Below are 16,231 nucleotides of genomic sequence, written 5' to 3' on the forward strand. Positions count from 1 at the left end.
TGTACAAGTCCACACTGGTAGCTGTACAAGTCCCTGTTACACCGGTCCAGTACAAGTCCGCTACCGGATTTTTACCCACAATTTTACAAATTGATTAACAACTTCACTGTATTCCCTCAAAAAAAAAAAAAAAAAATAACAGGATCATTATCCATTATCCACCTCTAATTGCATACAAAGAACTACAACCTTCAAATTCAGCATCAGAACACAAATGAAACCCTTCAATCAGCCAACCATCTATCAAACAAAACAACTATGGTTTATATATTGACATTCAGAACCCCAATCCCACAAATAGGAAAAAATAGTGATGGCGCTTCAATTCTTCTACGACAGCAACATACATCTCTTCGGCAGACCCTTGAATTCTTCTTCTCTGATTTCTTAGCTTCATCTTCAATTCGTCATCAACCCATTAATCAATGGACATAAACAACCAGCTTTTCTTCCTTTACAAACCCTAAATCTCCATATGTCAAGCAATTCAGTCCCTCTGCAAAAAAAACACTATCAATCAATCAATAATCAAAACCCCACAGAATCAAATGCATGCATCAAAGTTTCTCTTCATATTTTTTTTTGATATATCATGAATCAAATTAAACATGCAGAAAACATTTTGATTCATCATCATAAATCAAATATTTTGAAAAAATTTCATTGTACTTAGAATAAGAATAAAGATCGTAGCTTTGTGTGCAAAACAATCGATCTACGAACCCCCAAAAACAAAAACTAAAATTCTAAAAATTCAAGTATGAATGTTCGAATCTATGTATGGAAAATTCTAGAAAAAAATCAAAATTTTGAAGATCTCAAAACAGGAACTAAAGAGAAGAACTCACCTGAAATGAAAAAGAGAGAGGGAGGAGTTTCAGTTGAGATTAGGTTTGTCGTTGCCGCTGTTGCTGTTAGGGTTTTAGATTGACCCCAAGCATACCAAGAAAAAGAAAATGAAGAAGAAAAATGAGGAATCGATTGATAAGTATCACTCAAAGACCTAGGGTGGACGACCACGATTAAAAGTTAATCAAAAATCTAACGACTGATACCGGGACATATGGTCCGTTACAGGCTCGGAATCATTAAGAACCGAATACCTGTATCGGTCATACACCGTTTCCCTTCTCCATTCCCGTTCCCTGTACTTGTTGTTCCGGTTCCGGTGCGCTACCGGTTCTTTTTTCGATTCTCGTGTGGTTCATCGATTTCGGTTCGGTTCTTCTGCGGCCTTACCTGTGATTGTGTAATGTGTATATTTAATATCCTGCGATCGTGTAATGTGTATATTTATTATATATGGATGGTGTGATTTTATTATTTTTGATTAATAAATTTTTTGATGTCAACGAGTTTTAGTATGATTTTAGCTTTATTAGGTTTTGGGTACTCCAATTTCCATCTGTTGCATTCGAGTTCAAAGCCAATTCTGGTCAAAAATATAAGTCCTCGGCAACAGAGAACCCAAAACACGGGCATTGGCGGTTTTAGTAGATATCAAAGAGATCATTTTCTAGCATACTTCACAGATACTTGAGGATGAAATACGGTTTTATTAATCGCTGAACACACTTGCAGGTTTTGTATGTAACATGATTTTGAAGATGGCTGGAGGACAATACGTTGCCAAGATTGGCGTTGAAGAAGCTGAATCAACGGTTCGGAGCAGCAGCCGTAGTACTGAAAATATCAATGTGCGACATAAATTCATTCGGAATGGGCCAAAAACAATTGTAACAAGAGAAAATGAAGGTCTTTGTTAACTGGGCTCAGTGCCCATTCCATGTAGTCCCCTGCGCCTGCTCTATTTTGCACCAATCATCCTGTGCTTTCTCCTTTATCCTTTTCAGCGAGTCGATTGCGTTTGCGTATCAGTATTTAGTCTTAACGGAGTCAAACACTAAAATGTTGGGTTTGACGGCTAACATGTTGATAGCTTTACGGGATTCGTATTTATATCTGTCACTTTGAATTGGATATGAGACATTTGGTGTTTATTTATTTTTTTATTATTCTCACTTGGCTATTTGTTCTTTGTTCTTTTTTTTGGGTGACCGACTCCAAACTCGGTCTCCTTTTCTTTTTTTTGCGTCGCATGTATTTATTGGGTTGAGATACCCCTTAAACACCTCTTTTTCTATGAATTTTTTCCTATTGACAAGATCAAGAAAAAGAAAAATAAAAAAAAGGTATTTACTCTTATACTTTCTCCCAGAATATCATTCAAGTCAAAACTAGAGAATAAGATGAGATTCTTCTTACGAGCAAGGGTGATGTACTAAGAGATTGTTGATCACTATAATCTTCAGAAATCAGAAGCATATATTATTTATGTAAGTCATATTCTGAAATTTAGCTCTAAAACTACCTTTTGGCTTTTCCAAGCTATTTTATGTGGTATCCAGAAGAACCTCTAACATATTTAATTGTGAACATACCTCATCAGGATTCACCTAATTAATTAAAAACTGCTTCAAAAAAAGTTAACATCTCCGTATTATCCATCCAAACCGACCCCAAATGCATGCGTGGTGACTATATTTTCTGTACCCACCCCCAATACATTACACAGAGATATTAGCTTGAGTGATTAATGCCACATTTTCAGGTGCTTATTATAAGTTTATAACCCCTGTGTAATGAGTAAATCAATGTCAGTGACATTATGTCACCACTCATCAAGTTGCAGTTTTAAAAAGAAATTGTCACCAAGTTGCCATTTTAAGAGTTTAAATATGACAGATTTTCAGTGCGATTCGTTTTGTTTTATTCCTTATATATTTCTGTAATTGTTTCTCGGGGTGCTCAACATACCTAACCCTTATGTCAGCCAAATACCTAACCCTTGTGACATCCAGTAGTGCAAATATTCATTAAGCTAATTTGGTAAAGGTTAAGATTATAATTTTATAACCAATCATCAAGTGGTCTGGTGGTTGGCATGCTCCCTCCCATTCAGGCTATAAATGCCATAATCCACTCCAATTTAAGGAGTTTTGATGCAGTCTAGGGACCACTAACTTAAGGTATCAAAAAAAATAGTTATAATTTTATTGATTAAATTCAAATTCTAGCTATTGGCCATAATAATAATTAAGTAAGCTAATTTGATAAGGTCTCTCTTAAATATAGCCCATACTTATATTAACTATAACCCACATAAAATAAGTCATTAATCAGAAAATCATCTTAGAATTTTTTTATAGAATAATAATGCTTATAGAGTTTTAGAAAATTGATTTTAGGAAAAGAATCAAAACCATAGTTGATTTTTGGAGAATTTTTAAAGGAATAGTTAGAATATAGAACCTTAATTGACAATTATGATTTGGAAAAATAACGTCGTTTTATAGAAAAGATGAAAAGTTGGGTTTAGTTTATTTGGAGGAAAATTAAAAAATTAAGCTTTATAATAGGGTGATTTGTAAGAATAATGAGAGAACGATTAGAAATAAATTGAAAGATAATTTAGTTTGGATCAAAAAAAATACGGTTCGTATTTTAATTTTGGGGAAGAAGTGGGATTATTAGTTTAAAAAATTAAAACTCGTTTGGTAACTTTGGCTTTTCGTTTTTACTTAAATTTTTTGGACTATAATTAATAAAAACATGGACTACATTTAAGAGAAGCCTTTGGTGAAGGCTTGCACAGTTGCGCTAATATTAATTCAAGCTCATTTAGGAAAGGTTAAATTTTATTAGACTAAATTCAAATTTAAGCTAGTTGCGCTAATATTACTTTGAGACGGCCATACCTCATTAGTCATTATTGCGAAGCTCAAAGCTCTGTCGAATTGTACGTGCTCTGGAGCAATATCTCTGACCTACATATAGTTTATTTTTAATTTTTCGGTGTAAGATTCGAGGTTTTATTCGGCCCATGCATCTAATGCAGAAGTATAATTTATATGACTTGTTGAGTATATATTCGACTGGGCTCGAAAAAAAAATCTATAATGTTACTACTATATATATAATAATTTTTGAGTCAAAAATGAAAAAAATCATAGTCCCCAAATTTGGACTATACCCATAGTCACGACCAAATTTGGAGGTCACGACCAAATTTGGAGATTATATCCAAATTTGGTCCGAAATCGTAGAACAGTGGGACGGATCATAGGTATATTTAGTCTGGAAAACTAGAATTTGAGACTAAATGTAGTCGTCAACCCAGACCAAATCAACATATAGTGGGGCGTAAGTATTAAGTGCGTGTGAGTTTAGACGAGAGTATAATAACTGTTTCATTCTGGGCGTGAGTATAATTAACGTACGAGAGTTGAGCGGGGATGAAATGAGCGTCTGAATGAGGCGCACTTATAAAATCCGTCCGGGAAAACATATATAATACGTTATGAAGCGTGGATATAATGTTCACCTGGCGTGGGGCGATGTTTTAATGTTCACCTGGTGTAAATTACACCCCATTATATGAAGCTAATAAGTCCGCCCCATCAACTGACTTTTTTTCTATCTCCGTTTCGCGTCTGGCGTGGGTAATAAATACGCCTCACATTAAGCGCCCACAATACCTGCGTTCCATTCACACAGATACAATACATACGCCTCATCGTCAAGCGCCCATAATACGTGGTCCAACTTTAAGCGTAGTTATAAGGTCCGCCAGACTAAATTTTAGTCGTTTTCCACTGCAGTTCACCTCAAAAAAAGCCAATTATTTTTAGCTTTTAGTATGATATTTGGTCTTTAGTCCCGCTCATGACTGTGGTTGCTCATATGTAATAGCAGTTTTATGGACTCAACAAACTTGTAGTTTGTTCATTTTGCTCCCACTATGGACTTAACAAACGTGAAAAACAGATGGGAAAACCAATAAATTTGAGGGTTTGTTGAGTGAGGCAGTAGAACAAACGCGCGCTTGATGAAGAGCCGCGCGGGCCTATAAAATCCGCGCGTTCAATGAAAATCCGCACAAGGATTTGTTTCCCGCCAGCGTTTACTGAAGAACCACTCACTTGAAATTTTGTTTCCCAAGTGTTAGTTTACTAATCTTTATATCACCTTATCATATTTTATCTCACTTTATCCTATTTTATCTCACCCAAATCCTATCAAAGATTTTATATTAAAAAGAAATAGTAGTGGGACCCTAAAAATCAGATTTATTGATTTTGCTCTTATTTACCATAGGGCAAAAACGTGTTTGTTCATCTACGTGGCTCAACAAAAAAATTTTATTTATTGATTGTCATAGGAATTGCCCTAATTTGATCACATGAGGTAGATTTAAACTAGTGATTTGGGTTGGGAGAAAAAAAACAGCATGTCCATTTTTACACTCGATAACCACTCAATTATTAAGAATGTAATTATGCACTCTCATCCAACCGACACACCTTTTCTTAATTTATAAACAACATATATAATCATCATACATATACATTTACATTATAAGGAAATTAGACCACATTCACATATTATCAAAAGTAAAATTTAATAATATAAAGATTCTCAACTCTCTCAGAGCGACTGCAATGGTACGACTAAACTCAAAGATCAAAGACCAAAAAAAAAGACCAAATATGAGTTTAATCTGCACTGTGACGTTATGGGGAGAAGACCAAATTTGGTCGCGCGTAAAATTAATCACCGCACGAAAACGGGCGTAAATTTGGTGTACGCTTGAATGGGGCGTAAAATTGGTTTACGCCCGAAATTTGAATGGGGCGGATGGTTTGGTGTCCGTCTGATGAGTAAGTGAACGGGCGGATGGTTGGGTGTCCGCCTGATGAATTTCATTTTGAATGGGGCGGATGGTTTGGTGTCCGCCTGACGAAATGTGAACGGACGGATGATTGGGTGTCCGCCTGATGAATTTCATTTTGAATGGGGCGGATGGTTTGGTGCCCGCCTGATGAGTAAGTGAACGGGCGGATGGTTGGGTGTCCGCCCAGCAACAAGCGTACTTTAAATTTACGCCCGACTATATTAGGATTTGGTATTTGGTCGCGACCAAATATGATCTGGGATTTGATCTTTGGCTGGGATTTAATCTTTACTCCGTCCCACTGCGTTACGATCTCATCCCAAATTTTTGGTTATACTCGCCCACTGTGGATGCTCTCAGTACCTCACTCACTCTAAATCTCTCACCCCTCTCTATATAAGGATACTAACACCATACACCATTGATCACAACACCAACGAATGTCTCTACCTTACTTCAATATGGAGTTTCTTCCTTATCACTCTCTTTTGCTACTGCTTCCTCTTATTCTCCTTCCTGCTCTATACTTTTTCATTGCATCTAAAGCCAAGAAAAATGTTAATGCAGAAAAACCCAACTTTCCTCCTAGTCCTCCAAAGATACCTATCCTTGGTAACTTCCATCAACTTGGCTCACACCCTCATCGTTCACTTCATAACCTATCTCAAAAATACGGTCCGGTTATGCTTCTACAGCTTGGCCGTATACCCACGCTCATAATCAACTCAGCTGAAGCTGCCAAACAAATCTTGAAAACACATGATCTTGAGTTTTGTACTAGACCTGATTTGGTTCGTCCAAAACGTCTTACGTATAATAACTTAGATATTGCTTTTGCACCTTACGGTGAGTACTGGAAAGAGGTTCGAAAAGTAAGTGTTCATGAATTGCTGAGTATGACGAGGGTGCAATCCTTCTCTGCAGTTCGAGAAGAAGAAGTCGCAGATATGATTAAATCTATCTCTGCTACTTCATCTGCTTCTGCTCCTATTGATCTTTTTGAAAAATCCTTAAGTTTATCTGACAAAATTATTTCTAGGATAGCCTTTGGTAAGAGGGCTCAAAAGGGAGAGAAATATGAAAATGGTAGACTAAAAGAAATTATATACGAAGCCATGGCCGCGTTGGGTTATATGCGCGCGTCTAATTTTTTCCCTGAAGTAGGTTGGATTCTTGACAGACTCTCTGGTGCATATTGGGAAACTGAAAAAAGTTTCCATGATTTTGATAAATTCTTTCAACAAGTCATCGACGAACATCTCGATCCAGCAAGACAAAAAGCCGAGCACGATGATATCATTGATGTTCTGCTCAAACTCGAGAAGGACAATCCATCTAGTACAGTTCATTTCTCTCACGATCATATCAAGGCAATTCTTACTGTAAGTTTTTCTTATCAACTCATCTTTAATTTTTTCGATGTAAATGTCCTGGGCATGCACATGATCCATACATGAATTTTTGACTATATTCGAGGACGCCTTAAAGCTTAATTGTTGGTAATAAACTCCAAACTGGACCAATGTTAGACTAAAGACTGTTATTGGACAAAAATCATGTACCACACTTAATCAACTATGACTGTTATTAACAAATGACCCTTCTGATTAACTATGCCAGTATTACTCTCTCATAATCAACTATATGGTAGAATAAGCGGCTCATATATATATTGACGAATCTTTTATAATTATTTGTTAATTTTTTTCTTGTTTTGTTTGATTTCTTCCAGAATTTGTTTATTGCCGGAGTAGACACATCAGCGGTAACCATAAATTGGGCAATGGCAGAACTTATTAAAAATCCTAAAGCAATGAAAAAAGTACAAGACGAAGTTAGAAGCTATATGGGTAAAAGCAAAGACAAGGTAGAAGAGAAAGATCTTGATCAATTCCCATACCTAAAGATGGTAGTCAAGGAGACCTTACGGCTACATCCTCCAGCTCCATTTTTGCTTCCCCGAGAAAGTATGACATACAGTAAGGTTGGCGGGTACGACGTATACCCAAAAACAAGAGTCCTTATAAACGCATGGGGAATAGGGAGAGACCCAGCATGTTGGGAAAAACCAGATGCATTTTACCCAGACAGGTTCGTAGACAGCTCATTCGACTTCACAGGACAACAAAGTTTCGAACTCGTACCTTTTGGAGGAGGTCGACGAGGTTGTCCGGGTGTTAACATGGGGCTCGTAACTATAGAACTTGCACTTGCAAATTTGTTGTACTGTTTTAATTGGGAGTTGCCAAATGGGATGAAGAACGAAGATGCAAACATGGATGAAGTGGCTGGTACTATTGCTGCCCATATGAAAGATCCTCTATACCTTGTACCTATTAAGGTATGAGTTCAAAGCAATTGGGTCTTCAGATGCATCAAGGTTGTTAATAGTGTGTTTGGACTTGATTTGGATGCATCATTGATGGTGTTGTGTGTGTTTGGATTATGTATTCCCTGTCTTACGTGTTTGGATATTTTGTGGTCATCCTTTGTTTCTGCACTTTCTCTTCCTTCTTAATAAAATGTGTACATTAGTGTGAAAATGAGAAGTCTTTTTCTAGAAACACAAAAGTAGTTCTGTATAAACTTTGAGCACCTTCTTATTCGTTAAGCTTGAGCAAGTCTTACTGTAGTTGCGAAAAATCCCACAACTACACCCAATGATAAGAACACAAAGTCTTAGCTATGGAGATAAACTTAAACATTAATGAAATTATACACCTCTTGACACTAAATATGATCTTCACACAAGCTTTTTATTAAGGATATGGTGTTCTTACAAATATGACGAAGATTCGAGTTTATAACAATGGAGATACAAGTAAAATATTAAACTCTAATGGTCTCTTTTCTCTCTTCTAAAAGTGGTTTTAGCTTTGATACTTCACTGAATTCTATCCCAACCTCCCCTCTCTCTTTACGCTTTGAACCCTTATATAGACAAACACTTTGGTAGAAGACAAACGGATTCACGTGCAAAATCTATGCTAGCCGATCTCTGTTCATTCTGTCTTATCCGTCAGGCTTTGGGGAGATGTCGTTGTCTTTCGCGCTACTGCTTCGTGCTCTTCTTGATATACATCGTGCTATGTCTGTCGCATGGTTGTTCTTCGTACTTATTTCTCCTTATCGCATAATTACTCTTCGCCTAATTTCTCTTTTCTTCGTGTTGATGGTTGTATTAGTCAGGGCGAGGTCATGTTTTAGCTCTGTGCGATATTTCGCCCCTACATTTTGCCTTTTCTCGCGTTATTCTTCTGTAAGTGGAATGATGCGAGAATTCCTTAGTTGATTCCTCGTATTGGTTTTATCCAACATTCCTCCAGTTTTTCCGTGTGATTTTTTCTACGTGCAGTGACTTTCCCTTTTCTTGGTGCCTTGTAGGAATTTCACCGTCGTTTGGTTGAGATCGAAGAGTTTTCCAAGGCCGAGGAGACCATTGCAGATCTGAAGAAACAGTTATCCGAGCTGTCTTCTAGAGCAAACGAAGTCACCAGACTTCGTGTAAGGAATGAGGAGCTTAGAGGTGAGAATCTTTATGATGTTGTTATTCTCTGTATGTTCTGCTTTCGCACCATCCCTTTTAATTTTAGGCCTTTCGCACTTAAGCTCTAAGCCGAAAACGCACATCTGAGCGATATGAGTTTGAATTCGCCGCGAAGGATGCTCGTGCTGAATGTGACGCCCTTGTAGCTCAAATTTCCCAATTGGAGTGTGATCGTCTGGGTCTACGCGATCGTGTAGTGAGTCTTCATATAGATAATTCAAGTTGGCGTGCTCGTTCGGATCATCATTGCTCTTTGTCTGGTCAATTTGATAAGGCTCTAGAGGTGTCTAATATGTTGGATCGCGCTTTTGTTGATGAGAATCGTACCTTATATGATGACAATCGTGATCTAAAGAATGACAAGCTTTCTGTTGATAATGCATACTATAGGCTTTCTAGAGATCGTAATTTATTAGAGAGTTCTCTTCAGTATTAAAAGGGGATATCAAATGATCTGGCATCGAAGTTAGCAAAATCGTTCAAGGAGAAAGATGAAGCCTGACAGAGCAGAGACCAAGCTTTAAAAGATCTTCAGTCATCTCAAAGTGTTAATCGTCATTCTATTATTTCACATGATTTTCATGTAGTTGTTTCACGAGATAAATGTAGTCGCAAAGGATGCTATAATTATTGTCTCGGTCCTATCTTTCTCTTTACGTCCTGCTTGTTTTAACATCTCTTTCTCGCAGAAGAAGTGGTCTCGCTGAAAGAAAAACTGAGATCTTCTAAAGGGAGCTTAACTAAGGCTCTAAGGAACGGGACTCCGCGTCTCGACAATTTTCTGCATCTTCCCGTTTGGTAGCTGAAGTCTCGCAGGAACGTGATGACTTGAGGAGAGCTAAGGAAGAGCTCGAGATTCCTATTGGGTTCCGGATCAGGAGTACCAATCTTTCGCAGACGAGGCCGAGAGAAAGTATTCTAAGTCATCCCAACGTCGCGTAAATGACGAGACTCAAATTGCAGTCAATTGGGTTTGCGAGAAGCATAACCTGCCGCGCGAGATATATGCTCAAGTTCCTGCTAGCGATGACGAAGAAGAAGAGGTTTCGATTAAAAATGAAGATGGTGCGAATGATGGCGATGGTGAGGACAGGGGAGAATCCTTCTCAGTCTAGGGAGGATGTTCCGAATTCACAAGTTGTTGGTGGTGTCGATGTTACAGTTCAAGGTGTTCTTGTGCCTGAGGTCGCATGCCCTCCTGTGATTGCTTCTGACGTTGTTCCTTCATAGATTTCGTCTCTCTGATCGTACTTAGCTTATTTTAATTCTGGGTGCTCCCAAGCTTGGGGGGCGAAGCTTGACTTTGAATGTTCCTTTTATTCCTGCATTTTTTGGTTAGGAAAAGTAATTTGAATTCGGTCTATCTTTATCATATTTCCAAGTGCTTTGACCGAGGAGGTGGGAAGCATGTAAATTTTAGGATTCCCATACTTTCCTATGCTTGGGACGTTTTTCATGCGAACATTATGTGTGTGAATCCAACTATATTGGTAATATTCCTTCCTAAGGTTAGTCGTGAGATAGGTATTTATGCAAAGTGGGTTCTTATTCTTTGTATCATATGGTATTTAACAGAGCATGCTGATGTAGTTTTATTTTAAGTATTTCTTATTGAGGTATACTTAGCTTGAGGGAGTGCGAAGTAGGTTCTTCTTCATGCCTCAGTCTCCCTTCGCGCTCCTGTGATACCTCATATTCTCTTGAATTTTGATAGGTCTTAACTGCCTCCTAAGGAAGGTCTTACTGCCTTCCCCACATAGAGATTTAGAGGACTTATGGTCGCCTTGGGTAGGGTCTTCCACCTGTTGGGCGACGAGATATCAGTTCCATGTACTCTTGCGAGTCATTGGCCATCGATCTCTCCTTAACTGTGTTAGTATTCTTACCTCCTCAGGCTTTTCTGCGACAATGTACCAGGCCTAGGTACTCCCATGAGTAGAAAGCCCCAGTAAATTGCCGTCTTTGACAGAATCACCTCCTTAATTGAGGGTGTCGTCCATTTATATTCCCCTGAATCTTCTCCTTCCCCTAACCATTTCAGTTGGGCTCCTCCCATCCAGTGATACAACGATCAATGTTGTCGCAACCTCATGATTTTAGCGTATGTGGCTTATTAGGCACGAGATCACACCCTAGGTGGGGTTTCTTTGGACCGGGTGTATCAAAAATTTCAGGCCATCTTCTATCTCCACTGGCATGTTTTTACACCCCATGCTGTAGAATTTATTCGCTGAGTGGTTCGTTCCCAGTGGCCTCCAGCGAATAGGCATTTCGCCCCAATATAAGTAACTTTCTCATGATCACCAGCTATGACGCGCGTTAGGGTTTAAGGGTCGCCTCTTACACACTGTCAAGTCCTCCGGTCGCACAGTTTTGTGCGAACTAAGTTGACACGCCACAAATGTTGTCCCAGCCTCCCTAGGTAGAGGTTTTAGTAGTATCTTGCTGCCCCCTATTGAGGTCTTACGAGAAGTTCTGTAGCTTTGGTGTGTAGTCTTTGATCTCACCTTCGGCTTACTTGCTTTCTTATCAAAAGAACTTCTTTCATATTAGAGTGCCCTTGAATCTATACACAACCTTCTTCTTTTGTTATATTTTTCATCATAGTGCTTTAATTTTCTTGATCATGGTATGTTTTTACTGCCTTCTCCTTTAATTACTTGCCTCAGCGCCAGTTTCAGTTTCTTGTGACTGTTCAGTGGTTTCTATCTTGTTTCCGCAACCGCTAAGGTGTTCCTTTTCCGCGAGGTTGATGTATTCATCACACTGCACTCTCCACCTTGACACTAAGTCTTTCAAACTCTCCCCTCGCTCTCTCTTTAGGTTGAATAGAGCTTCCTTTCCCGCTTTGAGTAACCCTAGTTTGGCATGGGCATTCATAAACATCTCATTTTGGGTGTCGCCTGCTTGTTGTTGGTATGCAGGTTTTGCTGTCTTATTTGATTCTCTTATCTCCTCGGGGATCATACTTTGCAATTGGTTGGCTTCGCAGGCTGTCTTTGTCATATTGTGCCTCAACTTCTCCTCTACTCTTCGCACACTGGTATTCGCATTAGTTGTTCCTAACTTGATTTGACCTTCAGCTTTTGTTTCATGATTTCGTTCCGACGTCCTTTCTTTATTGTTGGGATATCTTCTTCTCTTCCTATCATGTCAATCATCAGCCTCTATGCTCGCCTATCATCTTTCACATTTTGCCTTTGTTTCTCCTTTAACTTCGCCTTTCCTTCGCAATGTGGAACATCAACTTCATTACACCTCTTCGCATTGGTGTTGTCTCCCATGATTTCTCCAATCCCTGACGGCATATGGAATCGAATTCGTCTATAAAAGGTCGATGTGACTCCCATAACCGCATGAATCTAGGGTCTTCCGATTATAGCATTGTATGGTGACTCTACGTCTACAACACAGAAAAAATAACTACTATTTCCAAGGTCCCGACGGGGATGATCAAAGTAATTTCTCCTTTTGGTCTCGAAGCAACACTATTGAATCCATAGATTGTGTAAGTGGAAGGAATCAAGTCCGAATCACGGTATCCCATGGTCCTGAACGCATGACAGAACAGTATATCAACCGAACTTCCCGTATCCACTAAGATTTTGTTGATCGTCCAAGTATGCACTTTCTCTTCTACACTTTTTTCCCATTTGGAATGTGGTTGCACAGTCATGGTGACTACCAGAGGGTCTGAGTGTGTTCCTGCCTCCGCTGGTATTGTGAAAGAGATTGGTTGTTTCTGCCATTCATCGAGTGCGCGACTTCGGGTCACTAGATGTATCTCCTCTCCATTGCGATATCTTTTATGGACTCTGCTTAAAATTTTATCGTGGAAGTTATGGATGTCCTTTGTAGAATGGATGATTGAGTTTATTTGCCTCGAATTCTGTCCAATCTCAATGCGATGAATAACAACTGATTGAGGTCGCGGTGTCCCCCTTGGTATTTCGCCTTCTTCCAGATATCGGTTCAACTTTTCTTGCTCAATTAGTTCTAGTAGGTACCTTCGCATGTTTCTACAGTTTGCAGTACTGTGGTCGTGAAATCGATGATATATACAGAACTCGCCAGCTCTTGCTCCTCGCGGGGTTTCATGTCCTATATTCACCGATACTGATATTTCTTGAGTTAATATGATCTCCCCAAAAATATTTTCTATTGGGGCATTCAACCTGGGTAACTTTATATCATCAAAAGGCGGCAATTTGGTCTTCGCTCAAATCTTGGATGGTGGTTGTACCCATCTCTTCGGTCATTGTTGAACCACCCTATTTATTCTCATATCTTCTTGCTGGGTTGTTGTATGCGTGATTTCTATCCCCATATTCTCTTAGAAACCATTCTTCGTCCGTGCTTGACAAAGCCACTTCTTTCGTAGTCCTTCCCGCGGCTTGCTTTTCATTTCCAACTCGAGGGGTACATTTCTCTTTGCAGTTGTGATGGATGTCAAGCTGGTGTTCATTTCTCTTTGCTTTTCCTCCAGTGTTATGAACTCTTCTTGATATTCTCTCAGTTCTTGCATGCCTATGTCGTGCCTGATTCAGAATATCTCCACGTATAGGATATTAGTGGGGCACAAGGCGTTGACGAAGGCGAGGATTAAATGTCGCTCGGATACCTCTCATGTTGATTAGATGAACATGGTTCTCCATCGTGTAACTAAGCTTCGCAGACTTTCTACATGTGCCCCCTTCAAGGTAAACGTGTTCTCAATCCCTGCCTTTGTGTGATTACTGGTTATGTAGTTCCCTAAGAATAATCTTTACAACTGTGCGAATGAAGTCACTGATCCTTTGCTCAAATTATCGAACCACAGTGAAGCTTCTCCTGTCAATCTCTCAGTGAAATATTTACACAACACTGCTTGATGTTGGGCCCATGGCATTAATGTTATGTTGTAGGCCTTCATATGTTGTACTGCATTCCCGGTCCCATCAAAGATGCTGGAGAATGTAGGTAAAGCACCTTTCGCAGGAATGGGCTCTTGCAAAATGTCACGCGAAAATGGGGACCGCTCTGCCTCCTCAATTGCTTCTGCCAGCTTCATTTTTCCTCCTCCTCGCCTACTATTATTTTTCATGGCTGCTTTAAGTTCTTCTAGCTGCTGAAATACAACTTGATTCGCTTTAACTTGTTCTCGCTCTCTTTGCGCCACTACTTCTAATGCTCTTTGCTCCATCGCTCTTCTTTCTATGGCTATTCTAGTTTCCCTTTCTAAACTAGTTTCTCTTATACGCCTCTGCCTCTCGCGCTCTGAGCTACTTCCTCTTTCCCTGTTACATACCCGTACTCCTTGTTCCAGGTTTTCTCTCCTCTATTGGTTTCTTCTTCTCGCTCTTCGTTCTTGGGACCTCCTTTCCAAATCTCTTTCGTTTTCCCTTTCGCGTTCTCTTTCACGCACCTCTCATTCATACTCAGCATGATCGTTCTGTACTTCTCTTTCCTCACTACAATATCTTCTCCTTCTTCTTGATGAACTTCTGCTCGTTTGAGTTTTTGTTTCTCCAGTATGAGTTCGCATCCGTATGTTCTCATTTAGTCTGTGATTTTATTCCATCATCATGGCATTTTGTCTTGCCAATTTTGCTCGTTCTTCTGCCAACTCTGCATCTCTTGCTCTGCTTCGTTCGAGCCCTTGCATTAATTCTCTTTCAATTCGTCTGTCTCGGGCGAGGCGTTCTCTCAGCTGTCGGATATTTAACTGGTCCTCGCTGTTGGGGTTTGTAGTTGCAAGAAATCCTACACTACACCCCTCATATGATTTCATTATTGCTCAACTCATATTTAGATTTACACTCTTAATTTTATTGATCAATCTTTGAATGTTCTTACAAGAAAAGATAAAGAAATCAAGAATGACCTCTGCTCTAGACTTTCTCTCTCCTATTTACTTGTTTCTTACTCAAAAAATATCTCTCTCTTTCTTCTCAGTTGAACGACTATTTATAGGAAAATACATAGTGGATGACAGCTAATCTGTCCTTTATTTTCGGACATGGATTGCGACATTCTTGCAACCTTACAAATGTTAATTTTGTAAACTCTCTAATTTTCACAGGATCGTCATACCTTTCTCATGATTTTGGTTAACGTCGTTTATTATATCGCTTCCGAAATCGTTCTGCGACGCTGTTGTGTTGTGGTGTTGATAATTTCGCTGAAATGTTATTGTTGCAAGATTCCGATCCTACATATTGCCTCTTCTTATATCTTCTCTGCAAAGTAGATAATGATGTGAGAAATGCCGCAGTTGTTCATCTCTTCATGTTCTGCATTTATCACACGTATTCTTTCTTCCATCCGTTTCTTGACACGTCTTTTGTGCCCGCTGTTTTTCAACCGCTCACGTCTTTTCGTCTTAATGGTGTTTATTTCTTCGAGTAAAAAAAATCTCCTTTATATACTATTCTTTCTCTTCTTTCCAATTTCTTTTTACTTTCTCTTCTCTTTTTATTCTCTCATCTCTGCAACTCTTTTATTCTTCTTCAAGTTCTGCTACTGTAATTTTCCCCCCTTCAATCTTCTTTCTTTTTATTCATTCCCATACTCTTTATTCAAATATGGCTTCAACTGGTCATAGACATGAGAAGAATTTAAAAGATGTCCAAAAAGATCTTGCTGAGAAAGGTTTCACACTCTCTACCATTCCTGGTGAAAGTGTCAAGTCAATTCTTTTTGTCAAACTTTTTTCTGATCAGTATTGTGATGATCAATCAATCATAATTTCGTTAGGTCAGATTCTCGCAGGTCTCCCTATTCCTCTTTATGACCCAGATCTTCCTCTATTCTATGAAATTCTCTCTCACTCGGGATTTTCGCGAGTTATCTTCCAATTGAGTGGGGACTGCATCCGTCTGATGCTAGAGTTCGCTAACCATGGTGCTGGTAGAGGATCCCTGTACCCCAAAGAACTTAGGGATCCTAAATTCGCAGATCTAGAGATAATT

General features: G+C 39.0%; 1 protein-coding gene and 1 long non-coding RNA gene across 2 annotated transcripts; one reads left to right on the forward strand and one right to left on the reverse strand.

The window, feature by feature from the left end:
* Positions 1-61: 61 nt before the first annotated feature.
* Positions 62-953, reverse strand: LOC113339188. The gene is made up of 2 exons (XR_003354986.1): positions 849-953; positions 62-496 (listed from the first exon to the last, which is right to left on the reverse strand). It is a non-coding gene; the product is annotated as an uncharacterized LOC113339188 (long non-coding RNA).
* Positions 954-6,140: 5,187 nt separating this feature from the next.
* LOC113321153 (cytochrome P450 71A1-like) lies at positions 6,141-8,298 on the forward strand. The gene is made up of 2 exons (XM_026569043.1): positions 6,141-7,116; positions 7,467-8,298. Exons 1-2 carry the CDS (start codon positions 6,175-6,177, stop codon positions 8,079-8,081), a joined length of 1,557 nt encoding a protein of 518 aa, XP_026424828.1. The 5' UTR covers positions 6,141-6,174; the 3' UTR covers positions 8,082-8,298.
* The last annotated feature ends 7,933 nt before the right edge of the window (positions 8,299-16,231 follow it).

The sequence above is a fragment of the Papaver somniferum genome, chromosome 1, assembly GCF_003573695.1.
Source record: "Papaver somniferum cultivar HN1 chromosome 1, ASM357369v1, whole genome shotgun sequence".
NCBI lineage: Eukaryota > Viridiplantae > Streptophyta > Magnoliopsida > Ranunculales > Papaveraceae > Papaver > Papaver somniferum.